Source organism: Nelumbo nucifera, chromosome 1, assembly GCF_055504915.1.
Source record: "Nelumbo nucifera cultivar China Antique chromosome 1, China Antique-T2T, whole genome shotgun sequence".
Classification (NCBI taxonomy): Eukaryota; Viridiplantae; Streptophyta; class Magnoliopsida; order Proteales; family Nelumbonaceae; genus Nelumbo; species Nelumbo nucifera.
The window spans coordinates 2,549,530-2,572,200 of record NC_142649.1 but is presented as its reverse complement, the minus strand read 5'-3'; the positions used below and the strand labels follow the sequence as shown (position 1 = coordinate 2,572,200).

Below are 22,671 nucleotides of genomic sequence, written 5' to 3'. Positions count from 1 at the left end.
GTCCTACACTGGAATTCTGGAACCGTCTGATCGGTTCGTGCACGGTTGGGATCTTCCCATGTCAGCAGCATCTACCTCGACTACTACTACAGCCTACTAAAAGGAGACGAGAGACGGAGAGATCCACCGCCGGCCGGACACTCCCATGGTCGCCGCTCCACCTCGTGGACCGTGGTCGGTCAGTCCGTCCGTATGGAAGGAAAGGCGCTGACATTCGTCGCTCACAATGTGCTGACGTAGACACGTGTCAGGAGAAGTTTCGGAACGCGATCAACTCTTGTCTGACTACGATGTGGTATGGGGGCATGGGAAGAAATGAGTCCGGATATTCTGGACCACCCATTGACCACGGAAAGAAGCGTGCGTGCGTGGATGAACGATTAGGGCACGACTTGACCAGAGACCAGAAAGTAATTGGTCTGATCCATCGTTGTCGTACGTAGCAGATGTGAATTCTGTATATACAACTAACTACTAGATTATTATTGGGATAATGAAGGTTACCAATAATTCAACTAAAAGCCAAAATTCTTCCAACCGTCTCCTCCGTTTCGTTTCATGTTTCACACTTTCACTCAGCGGGTAGGTTTGTGTGGACCCAAGAAACATACCTATAGTTTTATTATAATGCATTTCTACTGTATCATTTTTCACCAATAGTCTGCAATTCTCGATCATGATACTCAAGTAATTCTTTTGATCAGTCCAGCTTAAAATTCTTTTGCCCCACCTTACAGATTGATGAATCGTGACCGTGGATTGATGTCAAAATTCATGCCGTTTATTATTAAAATTGTAATTCAGAGTATTTTTTTTCTATTATACCTGAAAAATTTTTGGTATTATTATTATATATATATATATGTATATATTAAAACAAGGAAGTCTATATTTTTTTTTAAACAACCATGCATTTTCCCAAATTATTTCTTAAATTATCTCTAATTCCTATTTATCCTCTCTCCAACTTTTTATCTATATCTATACAAAGAAATTTTGGCTTAAAAATTTTAAGAATTATATAAATATTCTAACAAAAATATATAATAACTTTAAAATATTTATAAAAAACATAAAAAAATAATTTTATATTTTTACAAAATATATCACGAAATTATGTACTAACAATTTCAATTCTATTTTTCTGGATTATCAATTTAAATGTTATTAAAATAACAAAATATTATAAATATAAATAATTATATAACAAAATATTTAGTAATATGTAATAGCTTTAAATAAATAAAATTCAAATAACAAAAAAATAAATATTTTACATATTATTTAAACATTTAAATAACTAAATATTTAACATAACTAGATTTTAAATAGTTAAAATAACGAAATTATGTAATAAATTTAAAAAAATTCTTAGAAGTAGAAAAAAAATATAACTTAATATTGAAATTAATAATAATTTAATATCATACAAAATTAATAATGAAATTATGTAATAATAGTATAAATTATAATTTTATGGATTATTAAATTAAATAATTAATCAATATTTTACACATTATTTAAGTATTTAAATAACAAAATATTTAACATAGCTAGATTTTAAATTAGTTAAAATAAAAACTTTTTTAATAAATTTACAAAAATCTGAAAAGTAGAAAAATAATTATAACATAATATTGAAATTAATAATAATTTAATATTTTTACATAATATTGTAAATAACTAATTTCACTTATATCAATTAATAATTTGAGAAAATAACTTTCATAAAAATTAATATTTATTAATAATAATTTTAAACTCTTAATATATATATTATATAATTATACATACCAATATTAATATTTATTGTATTTTAGTATTTATTTATTGTTTTTTGTGATAAATGTATTTTCAATAATTATGTACAAATTTATTTTTTTTTTGTTATTTAACAGAAAACGTTCAATAATTATTGAAGATTAAACTACTATTATTGAATTTTTTTAATTTTGTTTATTGCACTTATTGTATTTATTGTATTTTTGCTATAACTTATTCATTAATATTTATTAGAGGTTAAACTAGTATTTGAGATTATACTATTTATTGACTAATTTAATATATTTTTAGTACTTAATTGTATTTTTGTAATTATTGTATTTTTTTCATTATCAATATATTTTCAATAATTTTGTATTTTCGCTATAAATTTTTAATAATTATTGGAGATTAAATTATTACTATGTATCAAAGATGAGACTATTAATTTATTTGAAATTATGAGTGTTCATGAGTTGGTTCGGTTCGGTTGTAAACTGTTTGGTCATCCAAATTGACCTCGTCAGGTTGGGGAGTTGGTCAGCTGAAACCAACTGACCATTTGTGAAAACCAACCCACTCAAGTTGTATCGGTTTCGGTCGATTTTTTGGTTTGGTCAATCGGTTCAAAATATTTAAACTTAAAAATTAAATTTAAATTTTAAAATTTACTGTGCAATTGTTAAAAGATAAATTTAAAAATTAAATTTATGATATAAAACATTTTAGACTAAGAAACATGGGAAATTTCCCACTTTTCCATATTAAAAATTATATTTAAAATATAAAATATTAATATATATCAATGGTCAGGTCATACAATTTTGTTCGATTTACAAATAGCCAAAGCAAAATTGATCCAACTTAGTTAAGTTGGGAAATTTTTTAACCAAAGCCAACCTAAAATACTAGAATACTGACCAACTCGGATCGAGTTGATCAGGTTGGACAGTTTCATCTATTTAATGAATAAACCTAACTAAAATTAATTATTGTTATTTTTTATTATACAACATTTATTAAAAGTAGTATATAAAATATGAATAATTATTAATTATTTAAAAAGTTGAAAATATAAAACAATTGTATACTCTTATGTGTTTCTATTAGGGTCATTTACTAGAACACACCTTATAGTTTTACATATTTACTTAAACCTACCTTATAGTTTTCATTTTACTAAAATATCCCATATATTTTACAATTTATTTACTTAATCAACATTTTATTAAGGAGTGTTTGTTTTTCCATTAGGCCCATGAATTTCTATTTCAAAAATACCCTTAACACTTTTTTTGTACAGAAAACAAAATTGACCAAATATTGAACTTATTTAAATGAACATTAAGGTCGACATTGTCATTTTCCATTGTCATCTAATGGAAGATTGATTAAATCCATTGCAAATTATAAGTGGTGTTTTAGTAAAATACAAACTATAAGGTAGATTTTAGTAAATCCATGTAACTATAGGGGGTGTTTTAGTAAATGACCCTTTCTATTATTTAACTTTCTCTTAAGAAATCCCGTGGACCGCACAGGACTCCGCTAGTATGAAGTATGAACCAGCCGAGACTCATGCGATTTAGGGGATTTGTTAGGAAAGTGAAACAGAAACCAATAACTATAAGCCTATATAACTACTATGAGAAATGCAATATTACTTAAAATAATTGATTTTTTATTTTATTAATTTATTATATATAAATAATTTAACAATTTATTAATTTGTATTAATTATATTAATAATTTTTAATAAAAATAGAAATTATTGTTAATTAATTGATAAAATAATTATTTTTCATATTATTTATTATGTTCTATTTTATTTATTTTACTTTATTGATAATTAGATGTTACAAAATTTTTAAATATTATTTAAATATTTAAAATACTTAAATATTAGTAAACATATAAAAGGTTGTAGTAATAATCAAATTAATCTAAGCCCAAGCTCTAGGTTTAAGACTTTGGATTGGGCTTTGATTGATCCTCAACTTGACCCAATCCCCCAAGTTGCACTCTTAAGAACAAGCCAAGTATAATTCATGCATGCATTATTTTTGGGTTTTTAACTATTTTTAGATAAAAATTATTAATATTGAAGATTAAGGAGCTATGGGAGATGAGCAACCCCCATTATGTAGCATAATGAACCAAAAAAATAATATATCTCAAGCCAAATTTTGATAATTAATAGTTCTTAAGGTTGTCTGGCATAGCCTAAGCGACACCCCAAGTGTAATAATATTTGTATAGGCCTAAGACAAGGACAACTTGCTCGTGTTAATTATAAAACTATGATTTTTATTTAATTCATTCTATTATATATAATTCTATCTATATATTAATATAAAATTTGTTATCTAAAATCCCATGTCAAGCTTAGGGGTTGCTTAGCTTGGGCCCTACCCACTAGGATTGTCAGTGGACTCTGAAAGTTTAATACCTAATTCAACTTTGAATCCTATTGTCCTAGATTTGGATGCTAGAACTTCCATCTAACTAATAACTGGAACAAATGTGGGTTTAACTCCATCAAATCCAAGTCCATAAAAAATTATAATTCTATGTATAGTTATATATATATATAGTATAATTATATAAAGTTTACAATTGATAAATTTAATATTTATATTTATATATTTATTACACATATATACTTTAAAAATAATTAGTTTTTTTATTTTTAAATGTTTTGGTCATTTTAAACACAATAAGATGGTTGTGGATTAAATCTAAATCCGATCCAAATCCAACATAATAATCAGATGTAGATGTGGATCTAGAGATTTCATATGCAAATGTGAATGTGGATGCAACTCGAACCAATTTGAATTCGATTCGTTTATTGCCTTGTTTTCATTATGTGTGGGCTTAGTGCACGAGCTAAACCTACTCAAAAAATAATAATAATAATTGCTTGAGCCTAGAAATTTGTAGGTCTAGTGCAATTGGAATAAATTATAAATGATCATCCCTAAGTGGAAGGAGTCTTATGACATTTTTAATTGGATCGTTATTAATATTATTATTTTAATTAATTTTTATATTGAATGCAAATGGTATAATTTTAATAAATTTTTATTATCCTATTAATATTAATTATTATTAAATAGAATACAAATGTATTTTAATTTTTAATTTAGGAACTACTAATTTTTCTTAATTTCTTAAATTTTAATAGTTACTAAATAAAAACTTGGTAAAATTTAATATTTTTAATAACTTTAGTGATTTTTTTATTAATTTTAATTAGTAAGTTTCAAATTATAATTTTCTAACATTAACCAATTCAATAGAATTGGAATATGAAACAAATAGATGGAGTTTGGATGAGAATAAAATTATCTTTTTGGAATACAATATGCTAATAATGGAAGAGGCATATAGAAATAATATTCTAAAATAGGTTAATGATGAAAGGGGTGGGACCAATGTCTTAGAACTCTCTCTCTCTCTCTCTCTCTCTCTCTCACACACACACACACACACATAAACACACATTGTTTATAGGTGATTTAACTATTTATGATATTTTTATTAACTAATTTTTAAACTATTATTTGTTTATGGGCTAGGCTAGGCCCATATCAACCTTTAATTTTGTGAACCTGATGCAAACTCGGGCTTGGGTTGGATGGAAATGATCACCTCTAAGAAAATTGCTTTTGGTTTATTAGATTATTTAGGATAGGAAAGAGAATAAAATAAAAAAGGAAAAAGGAAAAAAGAGTAAATGAATTTTAAGCAATTTAATGAAGTAATTGAGAGGAAAGAGAATTAGTGGAGTGAGCTATTAAGAGAGAGAGAGAGAGAGAGAGAAAGAGAGTTAATGAGGAAAAATGAAAGTCTTAAAGACTTAAAAGTTGATTAACTAATTGAGTTATAGTGTGCACCAGTTGTCTCATCCCTTCTATTGGCGATGCGCTCTTGGCCTTAATTGGTTGGGTCATGCCTCCTATGTTGAAGAAGTTAGAATGCTCAAAACAAGCCTATGGTGCATTAGCATGGGATAACTGTTAAACAGTTTATGCCCTTAGCACCAATCAGATTGATGTATACAAACTTTTATATATGAATAAAATAAGTACATTATTGTTTTATGTTCAGATTGGTGTGTTTTTGTGAGTTACTCCTTAAATTGAACACTTATGTGACTTTTGTTAGTTTAGAATGTTTTCAGCAATTAGATAGACTTGAGGAGTTTATCCTGACAAGAATGACATTGATAAGCTGTCAAATTGGTAGAGCAGCTTGTCTCGGCTACTAGAGCTAAACCCCAAGTATAGTCAATGAGTGTTTGGAAGAAATGTTGAACCTAGATCAATTTTTAATTATGCCCTAGACCTTGGAGACAAATGGGTAAAATTGAAAAGTTATACTTAATAGTAGACTTGATTATAATACTGCACTAGGTCTTGGGCTGAGTTGCTTTTGATATACCAACTAGTGAGATCCATCAAGAGTCAAATACTTTGACATGTTGAAACAGTTTAAGAAATTAATTGAGTGGGTAATCATAGTGATAAATCATTCCCATTGTCAAACAAAGCAAATATCAGAGTTTACACTCTCTTATGGAAACTTGAAATTGTCAATAATGGATTTCAATAGTATTTAAAAATTAGAATGATATTTTTCTGAAAAATATTTGCAAAATGTTTTAATCTTTGGATCTATTTAAGTAGAGGGTGTGACATTGTATTTTACAGTTAGGGAAGAGGTTCTTCCCTATGAGCAGTGTTTTGATTATTAAGGGCTGAGAGATTAAGGGCAAGAGACCATTAGAGGGCTAATAATTTAATGGACTTTATTTTGCATTAGTCCATTATCCATGGGTTTTATAAAGTGGTTGAACACAAAGATCACTTATACTTGAGTGTTGGGCCTGACTTGTTTGGTTTAGGGGTTCACTACCCTTATATGATGAATTTGGTCTATCTCTTTCCAGACATGGGTTGAAGCCATATGGAGTTGTATGAGACCTTTGTGAGTCACATGCCACACAATAATTAGGCCTAAGTGGCCATGCAAAGCCTAGTTAAGAGGTCATATGACAACTTATATTGTCATGTAACATGGATCGAATTTGGGTTTAGAAATTGATATGGAGAACTCATTCTCTTAAAAAGATAATGTAATAATCCAAATATGATTTGGATTAACTTCCAATAGAATTAGAAGAATGTTCTATATAAGGGGACTAGAGGGAGGGGGTGAATAATCCATTCTCTCCATTCTAAGAATGGCAATGGGGCGAGGCGGGGACGGGGAGCCTCTCCCCACCCTCGTCCCCATGAAAATTTCCATCCTCATCCCCGTCCTTGCTAACGGGGTAAAGATTATCCCCATCCCCACGGGAACCCCCACTCGTGATTTTTATAATATCAACCATTTTATTTTTTGTTTTTTATTTTATTTAAAAAATAAAATAATTAAAATTTACAATCCTATTAAAAGAAGATTCAAACATATTCAACCATATTTTTAAAAATATTAATATATAGATGTATGTGTACATATATACATATATAAACATATGCATACATATATACATATATATTAGCGGGCATTCCACAGAGCGGGGATCGGGTCCCTACAGGGCGGGGATTACTTCCCCATCCCCGCTAATGGGGATGAAAATTTCTCCATCCTTGTCCCTATGGGGGGAAAATCATCCCCATCCCCGCCCCATTTGGGGCAGATCCCCACGGGGATCAAGGAAATGGGGAAATTGCCATCCCTACTTCACGCTCTTGCTCTCTTTCTCTTCTCCCTTTGCACCCCAAAACCCTAGTTTGAACCAACCATAGTGAAGGCTGATTCTCACTAGTCATGCATTGTGTTTTTAGAGAAAAACATTAGATATCTTCAGGTTCGCATAGCTACATCAATTCTAAGAGAATTGGAGCTCAATTTTGTAAAATTAGTGTTGTTGAATCATCTTCACACATACAAGTGTGCCATCTTTAATTGGAGGTCAATTTAGGTTTGATATTGGGCGTGAACTATCACTTTGAGAATTATATATTGTAGACTCCATATCAGGTATGATTAGATATAAATTAAAGTTTCAAATTTAGTTCAAATTTGGTGCAAGATCAACATAGAAATTCATATTTCAAAATATCGAAAAACTTATTCATGGATTGGGCTGAAATTTCTTTTTAAATTTCGGCTAGCAATCATAACTGGTTCGACCATGTTTAATCAAGTTCTCAGTCATTCCAATGACATGAGATAGGATTGATCATGGTTTCCATTCTATTTGACAAAAAAAATTCCTTTCTCGATTCCATTTCTTTTGTTGTTTGATGAATTAATTTGATTTTTTTTTTATGATGAATCCTTTGTGTTGCATTACTCTAGTTTCAATCGGTCGATCCAAAGTAACATTGGGGAAGCAAAATATGCATTCAACATTTCAGCTACGACAACTCTATTAGAACTATTGGATTTGGTTTGACCAAGTGGAGCTTTTCAACTCAACTTCTAAAATGGCCACTTTCATCAAAACATTTCTCAAAAGTTCAAAGACAAAATAGCAAATCTTCCCATTTTATCTCTATTGAAACCCTTAAAACCCATAAATTCACTATCGTTGATAGTTTTTCATCTTCCATGCTTTTTTAACTTCTCAGTTGCAAGTAAAATGAAATATATCAATACGTAAGATCCTCCGTAAAGTATCCCATGGGCTTTTTCTATAGAAAAGTTTTTGTCCCAGTCAAAACACAAAGGAGGTTTATATGATTGTAAAAAAAAACAAACCTAGGAGACGTTCTTATACTTAAACCTTTTTAATTTATTTCTTTGATCGAAATCGAATCCTTGCTTTGATCACATGACGCTAATTGTAGATAAGTGATGGAACAAAGAGCCCTTGATTGAAAATTATTTTTGAACATTATTGATTTTGTGTTGATTATATTGATATTTAGGACATGTTCTATTCCTCTTAACTCTTATCTATTAAGAAGAATCTTTTAACTTTTAGAGAAAAATGATTATTCATTTCTTCTTATTTCTTAAAGTGCAGTCATACAATTTTTTATTTTCCAATGATAACCCCAAAAAAACAAACAAAAACTCTCGTATATAAAACCAAAATAGATATTTAATAATTTTTAGAATTTAAAACAACATTCTTTACATTCAGAGTTTTAAGGAAAGAAAAGTTTACCAATACTAATATACAATCTAAAGAACAGGCTTGACTATTAGAAGAAAACAAACACACCTTATTATCTTTTGGACCTTACTGATCTTGTCAATAATAGCCTAGTTACGTGTCAACAGGTTATAGGTCGGGCGGATCTCTTGAAAATGATCAAAACATAAGACTGTACCTATACATTGTAATTTCATAATTTTAAGTAAAAAATATCAGACTCAGCAAGAGCACCGTTTGAATCATTGCCTCATTGGTCATGGGTTTACCGGTCCAACCATTCAGTTAACCACTTGACTATTAGAATAAAAAATTATATAAAATAAAGAAAACTTTATAAAAATGGAAAAAATAAAAAATAGTTCAAATACGGGAAAGGCTTTGACCAATCAAAATCCGATCTGAACTCAAATCTTAATGAGTTTGAATATGAGAGCTAATCAAATATAATAGGTGTCTCAAAACTCTCACCACTTACTCTTTTCAAGAGCTCATATGGAACTTCACCACTCAGAATTTGTACTCTCATCTTGATAAGCTTGCTACTACATTCCAGGAGTTCAAACACGCAGCCATCTCCAACCATAAGATTGTTTTTGACTGCAAAATCTCTCCAGCTGGTGGAATCAAACCGTTTAAGGGCCCGGTCTCCATAATAGAGCATATTCCAGTTCTTATTCTGGTAGATGAGAATAACAGGAACCAAAGCTGATGGAAGCATCGAGCGGAATTTGTTGGGAATTGGCTATATGAGAAACAGAAAAAAAATATTAGATAATTTTATCCTAAGTTTAAATCAAAATTAGTTGTGAAGTTTATAATAGAAATATTACAAAGGGCTCTTGACACCACTAACAAGATGGGACCCTTCATTATGAATACTATGACCTTAAGGAACTTCAATGCTTATCATCCAACACCAAATGACTTCATTTGGAAAGGAAAAGTTTAATAATAGATGTTACAGCAAGGGATTTCATCTTTGTTCCATACAACTTATAAGCTTGTGTCTTGTTGAATTATAATATTCTAAGTTGCAACTTCATCTTATGGACAAAAAAAGTATTTAAAAACTACAAGTCAAAGGCATGGGTGCATGTGCTGACACATTCCCTTGGGGCTTCTCTTCGAAAGATCTTTTGAAATTTGAATCTCATAACATGTGCCGTCTTTTTTTTCTTTTACTGGGAATCTCTACTTGCCTCGTTATTTTTGCTACTATCCTTTAAATAAGATCTTCATCTTTAGTTGCATGGATATTTCATGAATTCTGGTTGAAGTATAAAAAATAATCCAAGGTACCTTTAGTATATAATCTACTATGACCTAGAAGAGCATGAAGGAATCATGCTGAAGACAGTATCTTAAGACTTTTTATCTGGTTATATCAACCTAACTATCCAATCTATCAATCTTTTCCTTGCCTAGCAACAATACACATTTTCTGAACTAATAACAAAAAAAAAAAAAAGAACAGAACTCCATTAGCCCAGATCTTTAGACAATCTGGATAAATTGATTTTTTATGTAGATCTTTTATCAAGTTTTTTTGATCAATGATCTTTTATCAAGTTATTCAGTTGATGGTAGATTCCAACTCTCTATCACATTTCACATGCACAGGCTAACTGAACACTATGTGACTAGTGACTATTCTCATTGTCCATTTATGGAAGTTGAGAGAACTAATTACCATTTGAAATCTTGGTTTGAGCTGGCATGCTGAGAGAATGCAATGACAGTAAGGCTTGTCTGAGAGACACCAAAATTTGCCTTCTTTCATCATGCCAGACATCAATTCAGGTTGGTTCTGTAACTCAGCCTTGAGATCGCAGGTTCTTCATTACCTTACCTACAAAAAAATGAAAGGTCTCCAATAAGGATCAGCAAACAAGCTACAAAATTAAATTTATTATGTAGCATTTAACACATCTATTTTAAAAATCTAAATGATATACATAGTAAATATTAATTTATGCAATGTTTATCATTTTCTTGTCCTGAGGAAAGATTAACAATGAAACCATCAGCAGAATTTGCCAGAGTATCTGCCTGCATAATAAAGTTAGTATTGATTGAATGAACATCAAGATCTAAGTTGAAAGAATTGCATGCATACAAATTTCTATATAGAAGTTCTTGAACAACAAAATCAACCTTGGCACTAAAAATGTGCAACTAATGAAAACTATCTATGAACGGTAAAATATTGACAAAATTGTTTTCTTTCAATTAATTATATCTTCATAACAGATGGGTATGTATAGGCGGGGGGTGGAGGGGAAGGATACAGATGAGCAATATCTGAACTCCTGTAGCACAATAGCATGAATCTAGCATCTCTCCACAGTTTTCTGTTAAGTTCTTGAATCCACTAATTTAGCCACATCTTAGTGTCGCACTGTCACCTAGACTGAACAAGAAAGCGACAAGAGCAAGAATGATTTGATATCCTTTTAGAGAGCCCAGATCTCCTAAAAGCAAAAATCGTGCAAACACCCTGAGAGCATGTCATCCAGCCAAATATCTCCCGTACTTGTATGTTAAATGAGGAGGTGTTTCCAATGTGTGGCTGGATGCCATGCTCTCAGGGTGTTTGCACAATTTTTGCTTTAAGGAAATCCCCTCCCTTATAGAAAGAATGAGATTATCGATAGATAAATAAAATATTAGAACCAAAGAAAAGTGGATAGATCTTATCATCTTTCATTCTTCAAATCTGGCTAGGTGTCCTACCTTTTTAATATAATAGATAATAAGATAATGACTAGCATCATCTGAAAACAAACAGGCAACAAATGCATTAAGTTTGTTATCCTACATCTCATCCATATGCATATAATATCTGCAGTCAAATGTAATGCCATAGAGTTCAAATCACCATAACCATTTTGCAAGGAGAAATGCATTTTTATCATCTGCTCCAATCCTTTAATAACTCCCCTCCTTTCTGTTTCAAACAGTACCCCAATTAATGAGAATCATTTTTCGAAGCCCTCCAGTTTCTACAAAATGTCACTACTGATATTATCTAACTCTTTTAATTACTTTCAAAGAGGTTCTCAACATAGAAAGAAATAGACTGGCAAGTCTAAAGACAGACATAATAAAAAGTAATTCTCCCATACAGGAATGAAATTCCGTCTCTGGTGAATAACCTCTTCCAAAGTCTCAACTCAAACTCAGCCTTAATCCCAACTACTTGGAATCTTCATTTTTTTGGTAGACAACCATTTGGGGTCAGCTATCTGGATCTTAACCCACCATTGTGCTGTATCAAGAGCCATGATTTATGTCAAACTCAACTCAACTAAGAATTATCCCAACTATAAACTATATTGGCTACATAAATCCTGTCCCACCACTCCACTCTGTTCAGCATCATATCCCTTGTTAAATAATGGACCCTCAAATCATTTCTCACTACTTCAGTCCACATCCTTTTTGGCCTGCTTTATTTCTTCTATACCCTTCAACTCACAACACAGATGGTGTCAACTGACTCAGTTGGTAAGGTCTAAAACAGATCACTTCATACTGGTGTTGTGTATTCTGGGCATGTGACCTAACCATCCTATTCTACTATCCTTCATTTTATCACCTATTGGAGCTAGGGATGGCAATTTTCCCCATCCGTCCATCCCCACCGAGTACCTGGCCTCCCTGACCTGATGGGGTCGGGGATGGGGAGTGAAGCCCCCATCCCACCCCGATATATATATATATATATGTATAACTTTCATCTCCAGCAAGGATCAGGGGTCGGGGATGGGAAATATGATCCCAGCCCCGAACCCGCCCCATTGTCATTCCTAATTGGAGCCACTCCTAACATCTTTGAAAGTCCCTCAACCACAATGTCCGGATTCCCTAGGTGAAAAACAAAGAGATCCATTGAGTAGAAGGGATCGCATCATACTACCACACTTCCCTAATTCATTTACTTTGAGGTCTGTTTTGGATAGGTTGCCTTTCTGAAGTTCCTAGTTGTCAAGGCATAAAGGGGATTTGATGGGGTCAAAGATCGGCCCTGGGTTGAACAACCACATGGAATCCTAATGAAATGACATTGGCTGAGCTGAAGATCAATATGTGTTCAGAGCTTAGACAGGCTGGGGAATGGTGATGTGGCACGCCCTCATATGCTCTAAGGGTTAACATTGGTGCATGCCACAACCCTCAGACTAAGTGGGGACATTGGAAAACACTAGACGAGGCCCGCCATACCACCAAGGTCAGCACCAATATCCCCAAGTTTCTCGCGTGAAACATTCAGCGACCACCCCTCAAACCTTGGTTGCCTACCGCATCAAAAGTTGACACGTTTCCCACTCGTGAAGAGTGTGACACTCCCTAGTATGTATATAATGTCATGTTGCCCAAGGTGAGACTATTCTTCACACAACTTATCTCTTGAACTCTTTTTGCTCTATGCTCACTAAAGCGCTTCAGCTCATATGACTACGACTAGCTTGGCCCAACTAGCTCAACCTAGCTAATCTCTCCATTATGTTACTAACTTGAGCATCAAAGTGCTCCACCCCGAGGAACCACCTCGAGGTTTCTGACTTCTGTGTGTGCAAAAGTTGGACCAGTCCAGCTCAGCAACAAATTTATCGGATGCTCGCCCACCTCAACTCAAACAACATAAAGATTATAGGAAATGGTGGAGCACCTAATCACCCAGGCACTCAGGCGTTGCCTTGGTAATAGAATTTGACAAATAAAAACACTAAATTTTAGTTAATTCAATAGTTTTATATGTCAATTAAGATGTTATAAATTGAAAAATAACAACATTATTAACTAAATAACAATGGATTTTATATCAATATATGGCAAATCATCATATCTAAAAAACAATAGCATTTCAGATGTGTTAATTTCAATATTTCAAATAAAACATTAGAAATAATTAAGAAGGCTATTATATTATAAATGAATTATGAAAAAGAGAGAGAAAAAGTAATGAAAAGGAAAAAACATAAGGGGCTAAGCCCTTGTTTTATTTAGTGAGTGTCTGATAGAGAGTAATTAAAAAAATAGAAGAAAAGGGAATATCCTCTTTTTATCTTTCTATTTTTTTTCTCTCTTATCAAAACCTTTTTATCTTATTTATGTTTCAATAGAAAAATTCTAAAATAAAATATATATAGTATAATGTTTCAAAACACATTAATAAGATCTGCCCATAGTAATAATATCATAATAAGGCATCAACCTTATAATTTTTGTTGCCTAGACGGTTGACTAGTCACCTAGATGAAATAACTTGTTGCATTGAGGCTGCATGCCCCTACCAAGCAAGCTTTGACACCTAATTGATGCATTGAAACTATGGCAAGGTTGACTTTTTTTTATGGGAACGGTAACTTTCATTTATCTTTAAGGAAAACTAGTACAGCTGTTACCTTCATAAGCAAGGTGACCCCTCAACATGAAAATAAATGACAAACACGCCCAGAAAAGGTTTTCCCTATTAATTCCTTGCTTTGCTAAGGTGTCAGCCATTACATTGGCTGACCTCCTAGTCCATTTAAAGTGTACTTCAAGCTGTTATGGGCCCGAGCGTAGGATCCCGTCACGGGTCGGTCCACGGTGCGAAAGCCCCCTGCTTCCCCTTGCGCCTTCCCTTGCTTACAGACCCTATTACGGAAACCCAATGGGTGATTTGTCCAAGAGACCACCCGAACTCTCCTTTGGGGTGATTTGTCCAAGAGACCACCCGAACTCTCCTCACTCTTTTCGTGGCTGGAAAACTGAATAATGTTTTATTTCAATTCGTAGCTCCTTAAATAGGAGATTACAGAAGGGAATTCCTAATTAAACTCAAACTCCAATTTGAACTCAAACTCCTAATGGTAACTCACTCTTACTTAAGATAAGATAAGGATAAGATTAGATAAAGATAAGGGATAAGGTAAGCTGGTGGCGAGTTGGCATATTCAGATAAGGATGGGCCCACCCCTATGAGCTGTCGCGTGGGCCCCGCCCTGCTGCTGCTGCTACTGGGTGCATGCGCGCGGCTCATGGTGCCCTGCCGCGCGTGTGGGCGCGCAGTGCGTGCGCGCGGCTCATGGTATCGCTGCCTTGCGGCGCTGGTGTGTGCGCGGTGTGTGCTGCCGTGCAGTGCGCGCTGCTGCCTGGCGGTGCGTGTCGCACGCCATGGTGCCGCTGCCGTGTGGTGTCGGGCGTGTGCGTGCAGCGCCCTGTCGTGCGGTGCGTGCGGTGTGCGCTGCTGCCTGGCGTTGCGTGCTGCGCGCTATCGGCGGTGCATGCTGCAGTGCTGCCAGGCGGTGCCCACTGTTGTGCGGCCTGTTGTGCGGGCTGCTGCCTATGACTGCGCCGCGGTGCCTTGCCGGATGGTGTGACCATAACACAAGCTCCCTTTTTAGGTGCATAATTTCCCTTACAGGTTGTCTAAGGGACTAGGTGCCCAAACTGTTTGTTTGCATCCAACCTACTACCAATTTCGAATCATCCTCCACTTCTAATTGTTGAAAACCCAGTTGTTTAGCCAATTTCATCCCCTGTAGGAGTGCCAAAACTTTTGCTTGAGTCCCCCAAACCTATCGGGCCAGGACCTTCCTTCCCCATCTCTAAAGACACCCCCAATTCCAGAGGGGCCTAGGTTACCTACACAGCTTCCGTCAAAATTCAGCTTAACACCAACACTTAGAGGGGACCAGTCCTCTTGAATAGCTATAGAGGAGCAGGATGAACTCACTATTGTGCTCCAACCTCTAAACAAAGCATCTACGGAGAAGTCCTTGAACAGGTCCAATGATTTCAGCCAATGTATAGCCTTGATGGTGGTCCTTTCTATGAGTTCATGTGCTGTTTTTTCTTGCCCTTGGAAGATTTTGTTCTATGGGCATGGTTGACTTTAAACCCAGATGCCAATTCAAAGAAGTTGGTGGTGCTTCACATATTTAAAGTTTGCACCTCGCTGATGATAAACATTCAACATATCACAAAGCACTTTGCATTCAGGAAATAGCACATATAACAGTGTGGGATTGACAGTATGATCATATCCTTGTATTCAGGGCCTGTTGGGCTGGGAGACTCTATAAGGGCTGAATTGCTTGCTGCGGTACAAGGTATCCAGCTTGCAAACCAGTTAGGGATAGAGCACTTGCTTATTGAAAGGGACTCTTAGGTGGTGGTGGGATGTAGGGATGTCAACGGGTTGGGTTTGGCATGGGTTTGCCTAAACCTAACCCAAACCTATAGTGCCTCAACCCAAACCAGAACCTGACCCACCTTAAAATACATAATTTCCGAACCCAATCCGACCCACCTTAAAATACATAATTTCCGAACCCAACCCGGCCCTATAGGGTCTAACCCGATACCGACCCGTAGCATTTCAGTTATATTTTTTGACACATTTTGAAGACCTAAAATCCATTAAATTAAGTTAGGAAATTGTTTTATAAAATCTAAGATGCCACTTTTCCCATTTAAAAAAAAAGAAAAAAATCAAAACCTTAAAAGGCTTAAACTTTAAAGCTATAGAGCTAGAAGTCAAAAAGTTACAAGAATACAGGGTATCATGACTTGGTGGGGTGGGTCAGCCAAAACCCGAACCCGACTCAGGTTAACTAATCAAAACCCTAATAACCCGACCCTAAAGCCAAATATATTGACCCTAACCCGACCCCATAGGGTTGGGTCAAGCCGGGTTTACCATTTAACCTGATCCATTGACATCCCTAGTGGGATGGCTGCTGAATCCGGACTCTGTGATTTGGGGCCATAGGTACCTCTTTAAAAAAGTCAAATGGCTAACAAGAAATATGACTGGTAGGCAGATCAGCTAACTCTATGGCTGATTCACTTGCTAAACAGGGGGTTTCTCGGGACTATTTTGGGCTACCTTGTAATCATGTTCATATGATCTTGTAATGTTGTAATCAATCTTAAAGGAAAGGTCACATCTCGTGCCTTTCCTCGGGTCGCCTGTAACTCTTATTTTCTGGATTAATAAAATACTTATACATTGATAAAAAAAAAAGTGTGGGATTGGCAAATTGATATTGTGATGTTATTGGAGGTTACACCCAAGGGGTATTCTTTTGTCACTATGCCTCTTGAATAGGGATGATCATGGGTCAGGCCAGCCCAAGGCTCAGAGCCTAGGCTTAGCACCTATGATAAGGGATATAACCTGAACACATGTCTAAGACAAGTTTTGGGCCTATGACCTCAATATTAAATATTAAAAATTTATAATATATGACAAATAATAAATGCATATAATTTATGTTATACTTTATATAAATAACACATATATGTATATATATTATATATAAATATTAGTACGTTGGTCTAAGCCTAAAGTATTAGGCTCAAACTCAACCCATATATCTTTGAGCCTAATGAGGGTCCAAACCCAATGATGTAGTAGGGCTGGAATAATATCACAAGACAGAAAGAGATAGGAATAGAGAGAAAGGAGAAAGGGTAGAGAAAGAGAAAGAGAGAAATCCCAGGGAATCACTCCAAGGGTCCTAGAATCACTCTAGGGTTTGTAGGAATCACTCCATACAAAAAGCTTGCAAAAGAGCTCTCAAGAAATTTTCATTCATTAGCTTCAAAAGGAAGATAATACATCTATTTATAGAGTGACTTGTGTGGCCCGGAATACTATCATATAATAACAAAGATGCCACTCCTCTTGTGCATCAAGAAACACAATAGCTTTCTACATACTAATGCAAATAAACTGAAAATTGAAGGAGAAACCCTACTAAACTAGAGGAATAAGATGTTATACCCACATGGCAATGGTCAAAATGATGAAAATACCCATACTATCCAAACATATAGAAATACATAAAATTTCAAATTTGATTCTTTAGCTCCTATATTATTCTCCCCTGGTTCAAAAAAAAAAGTTCATCCTCGAGTTTTTATTTACTTAAAGATGAAAAGTCGGTGTACCTCAAAGACAAAAGGAGTAGTAATTCCCATAGCTACTTCAACACACTTAAACTGTAGAGTAGAGCCACACGCATAGCTAGAAACAGATCTTGAAAGCAATGTATGTCTGAAATACTGCTTTCCATAACCTTGTTTGCTAAATCATCAATAGCATTAGCTTCTTGAACACTTGCATCATCAATCATCCTATCTTGTGGTGAACTTCCCTTATCACTATGAACTTTCATATCCAAAATATCAACTACAACATTTGGGACTTTCCTTCAATCTCTAATTGAGAAATATATATATATATATATATATGAATAACAGAAACTGTACTATTAGACTAATAAAGAGAGAGTGCAAAGGAGAGAAAGGGAGAGATAAACTCTCTTAACCCTTCCAAAAACAGACAACATAATTACAATACAGCCCAAAATAAATGATCCCTTCCCACCCCTTTATTTGCAAGTGCATCAGCAAATAAATTAGCATACCTTTTCATCGATTGCACATTGATTTCCATTCCTCGAGACAGCCTTTTACTCCTTTTCACCTTTACATAGCACTATCATCCAGCCTCCTCTTCCTTCTTCAACCACTCAATAACCAACTTTGAATCCCCCTCAATAACTAACCTCTAGATATTCAGCTCTCTAGCCCTTTGAAGGCCTTCCAACACAACCATAATTTCAGTCCTCAAAGAATCACCAATACCAATCGATCCCGAGTAGACAGAAATGATACTACCTTCCTCATTTCTAAAGATGCCCCCAATGCTTGAGGGACCCAGATTTCCTTCACTACTCCCATCAAAATTCATTTTAATAAAACCAACTTAGTGGCCTTCTTTTTATTTCCCCTAGTATCAGTACTAGGGGTGAAAGTTCCATCAATATCAATAGCATCCATATCGGTGTTAACACTACCATGCTACAACTGAATATCATCAACATTGAACATGTTAAGGAATTGGTTTCGAGAGGAGCCAGTCATTCTTTTTAAATTCTAAAAAAATAAAAATTAATTTAATTGCATTTACCCGGATTGCCGATTTAAAATCCCAACTTGATTTCAATTTTCAAAGGTTGAAGCCTTTCAACTCCAAGAGTCCAAGCTTCCCAAATTGCTAACTTGAGATACTTGAGCTGTTCAACAAGCCTTCTTGTTGAAACTTCAATAAAGTTGAGAATTGAAGAATCAAAGAATGTATGAGAGGTTGAGAGATTGAGACTTGAGAGAGTATGAAAACTAGAGAATAGATTAAGAGAATTGTTGAATTGGTGTGATGAGAACGGGTGGGGGATAGGGCTATTTATAAGAATTGAAAATAATTCAATTTCCCAAGATACCCTAAAAACTAGTTGTTTTTAGTTGTTGGGAGAGATATTTTGTTCATTGTAAAGTTATTTATCACTTTACCCAAAAACCCCCAAACTAGCTGTTATATAGCTGTTGGGGGCATTTGTGCCATTATTTCTGCCCCCCAAAACCAAAATACATAAATACCCCCCTATATGGCTGTTTATAGCTTTTGGAGGGTATTTCTATAAAAGCAAACCCCAAAAAGGCTGAAACTAGCCGTTGGGGGTCCCCAATGGCTAGTTCATCGGGTGGGCCTAGCGTGGCTCACTACGGGCCCGTGGCTATGCCACGTGCCGAGCCGGCCCGTGGACCTGGAACCCCAGGCCCAACACGGCCCAAACCATCGTGCCGTGCCGTGCTGGGCTGGTCTAAATTTGGGCCGGTCCATAGGTGGCACGACCTGATTTACACCTCTATTTAACATTCTTGAAAAGCTTAATACTATAGACAATATTATTGGATCTATTTTCTTCCACCAACTTCTCAAATAAGTCAACCATAGACCCTTCATATGGTTCAAAAACCCAATCATCATTGATTCTAGACCTATGAGATTGTTTAGAATATACCCTAGGCCTATAGAATTGGTCACTTCGTGAGAACATAGTGACTAACCATTAACTCTAATACTAAAACTACTGTAAGAGGCTGGAATAAACTATCACAAGACAGAAAGAGAAAGGAATAGAGAGAGAGAGAAAGAGAGAGAGAGGAGAATGGGCAGAGAATGAGAAAGAAATCCCAAGGAATCACTCTAAGGGTCCTAGAATCACTCAAGGTTTGAAGGAATCACTCCATACAAAAAGCTTGCAAAAGAGCTCTCAAGAAATTTTCATTCATTAGTTTCAAAAGGCATCTATTTATAGGATGACTTGTATGAACTGGAAATACTATTCACCGTAATTACAAAAAATGCCACTCTTGTGCATCAAGAAACACAATAACTTTCTACCTACTAATGCAAATAAATTGAAAATTGAAAGAGAAGCCCTATTAAACCAGAGGAACAAGATGTTATAGCCCATACCGACAATGGGACTGGTCAAAATGACGAAAATACCCATACTATCCAATCATACAGAAATACATAAATTTCAGAAAATTCCAAATTTGATTTTTCAGCTCCTGCATTACCCAAGATGGGCTTTTAGGCCAGGCTGCAAATGACCACCCTACTTTTGATACACTCCTCTACCCTCTTCTTGACTTCTAAATTTTGTGGATGTATTTTAATTTCTGAAAAAATAAGGAAAACATTTAACACGAGATTATTTAAACTCACCCACAACTAATTCAGTTTCCTCTTTATCAGGAAACTGAATCTAAACACTCCTTTATAGAATATGGGGCATCTTTAACACCATGGATCACTCGTAGTGTCTACCTTGACAACACTTTTGGAAGCCTTGAAAATGGACATTCACAGCATCTGAGATAGATGGTAGAGAATGATGAAGGTCCATAGAGATACAATCATCTCTTAAGGGAAGCAAGATCACTAGCAGTAATAACAAACTAATTGTTACATTGTGTTAGAAGATCAGCCAATCAAATTGCTTATCTCTCTAGTTAGGGATGGGGTTCAAAGGGATGTACTTACTAGAGCTCAAGGAAGGGTATGGGGGATTGTCGCACAGTCAAGGGTTTGCACCTATGGACCTACTCTATAATATATCTTTAAAACCCACTTGATTGATTACCATTTTTATGATACCGGTTGATTGGTCATAAGTCTTTTCCGCATTATAGTCGAACCCCATCTGAAGATACTTATAAAACTTGTTGAACTTGTGTTGAATAAAAAATAAATAATAAATAAAGCATCCCTGTCCCTACCCGTAATACCAAAGGAATTCTAATAAAGTATTATTTTATTATAAGTAATAAAGTATTCATTCTTGATTCTATTACACAAAACCATTCTAAAAGAAAAGTATAAAAGATATCTATCCAAAGAAATAAGTGTAAAAGAAAAAAAGCATGGCCATTAAAATGCAAAATCATCGTATCCATAAAAAAACGGCATTAATCATCGATAAGAGTTAAATAATATATAATCAAATGATAAAAAGATCATAATCGGCAAGAAGAATAAACTAACCAATATTGTGAATTTAATCTCTGCGTTAAGCAGTGATTTTAGAGGAAGCTGTTTGTTTCAGAATAACAGCGGCATTTGTAGTAAAAAGCAACACTGCACGTCTCTGCACCGCCTCTGTTGGTCCGTCAAGGTCTATCCCTTTATTTCCTTCCCGTGAAAATTTATCGACAGATATTTTCCGACTCCACCCTCCCTCATTTAACTAATAACTTATGGAAATTCCAACGACTTTTATAATCTTCTGGCTCTGAGACCGGAAGACCTTTTCTTGCTGCTCTTGATAAAAGACGCCTTGGTGTCTGGTGTGCCGTGTGCGCCGCCTAACTAGGAAATATGTAAGGGCAAGATGGGCATTTCACTATCTAAGAGTTCGGCCCTTTCGATCATCGGTCAGTGGCTCGTTGAATTGTAGTTTGATTTTGACAAAAAAAAAAGTAAATTACAAAGATCCCACAGTATTATAATCATGAGATAAGAGACCCCATTGACCGTTAAGTCAGATGAAGGAATGCGTTAAATTACCAAAATACTTTATCTTTGTTTTGCTTTTTTTTTCTCTTCCCCCATCCCCCACCCCCACCGTCCTGTCTTACCTTTCAATTTCAACAAGAAAATAACACCCAAAAGAAGTATCTCTGATGAAGAGGTAAAATGATAACTTTGGTGAGAAATCTCTACAAAAAGAGTGGAAAAAAACACACCACCTCCTTAAGAAAGCAGAAGGTCCTATTCAAAAAAATAAGAAAAGGAAATACATTCTTGAAAGGCTTCATGGAATCTTTCAAGGGAGACCCAACAAAGAAGTTAAGTCAGTTGCAGGGTTCCAGCTTAAAGAAAAGAAATTTCCAAAGCCCTGAATGCAGTTTTTTCACCACTTGGTGTTCCTTATTGAATGTTTTCCGATGTAATCGAATCTCATTGCAACCTCTAAAGTCTAAAAAATCACTGTCAAATTAAAAGAGAGCTCGCTGCCTTTTTTCAAGAATTGCTTACCTGATAGTGAAGCAATCTCAGTACGAAGTCGGCGAATCCTCGTAGAACACAGTCCTTACAGAACCCCCTGAAAGCATCCACCTTGCGATCAAGACCCGTCATTTCATCTGAATCTCCTTCGACTTCACACGTTTGAAGGTCGAAGGCAGTCGTCCATGTCCACAGACACACACACAGAAGGAGGCTTCACACCTGAGGCTGAAGCTTCACCGCCAACCAAAGAACAGGAGAAATTTAAAGAAACCTCCACAACATTTCATCTTTCACCAATGCTTGTTGATCATGAAAATTTACAAAACAAAGCTAAGATGAGGTATATGCCACACTGAGTTTCGTTCTTATATGT

The 22,671-nt window shown here is 34.8% G+C and overlaps 2 protein-coding genes across 4 annotated transcripts in view; both read right to left on the bottom strand.

Moving 5' to 3' along the window:
- Window positions 1–9,248: 9,248 nt before the first annotated feature.
- Window positions 9,249–22,671, bottom strand: part of LOC104605302 (WRKY transcription factor SUSIBA2-like) — a 47,177-nt gene continuing 33,754 nt past the window's right edge. For all 3 annotated transcript variants that reach the window (XR_016080162.1, XR_016080159.1, XR_016080160.1), the window contains 2 exons: window positions 10,629–10,787; window positions 9,249–9,680 (listed from right to left, as the gene is read on the bottom strand). The gene's annotated coding sequence lies outside the window, so the exon portion shown is untranslated. The remainder of the gene's footprint in view (window positions 9,681–10,628; window positions 10,788–22,671) is intronic.
- Window positions 9,372–22,427, bottom strand: LOC148802847 (B3 domain-containing protein Os04g0386900-like). The gene is made up of 2 exons (XM_088896348.1): window positions 22,326–22,427; window positions 9,372–9,680 (listed from the first exon to the last, which is right to left on the bottom strand). The coding sequence occupies exons 1-2, from the start codon at window positions 22,425–22,427 to the stop codon at window positions 9,372–9,374; spliced, it is 411 nt and encodes a 136-aa protein (XP_088752474.1).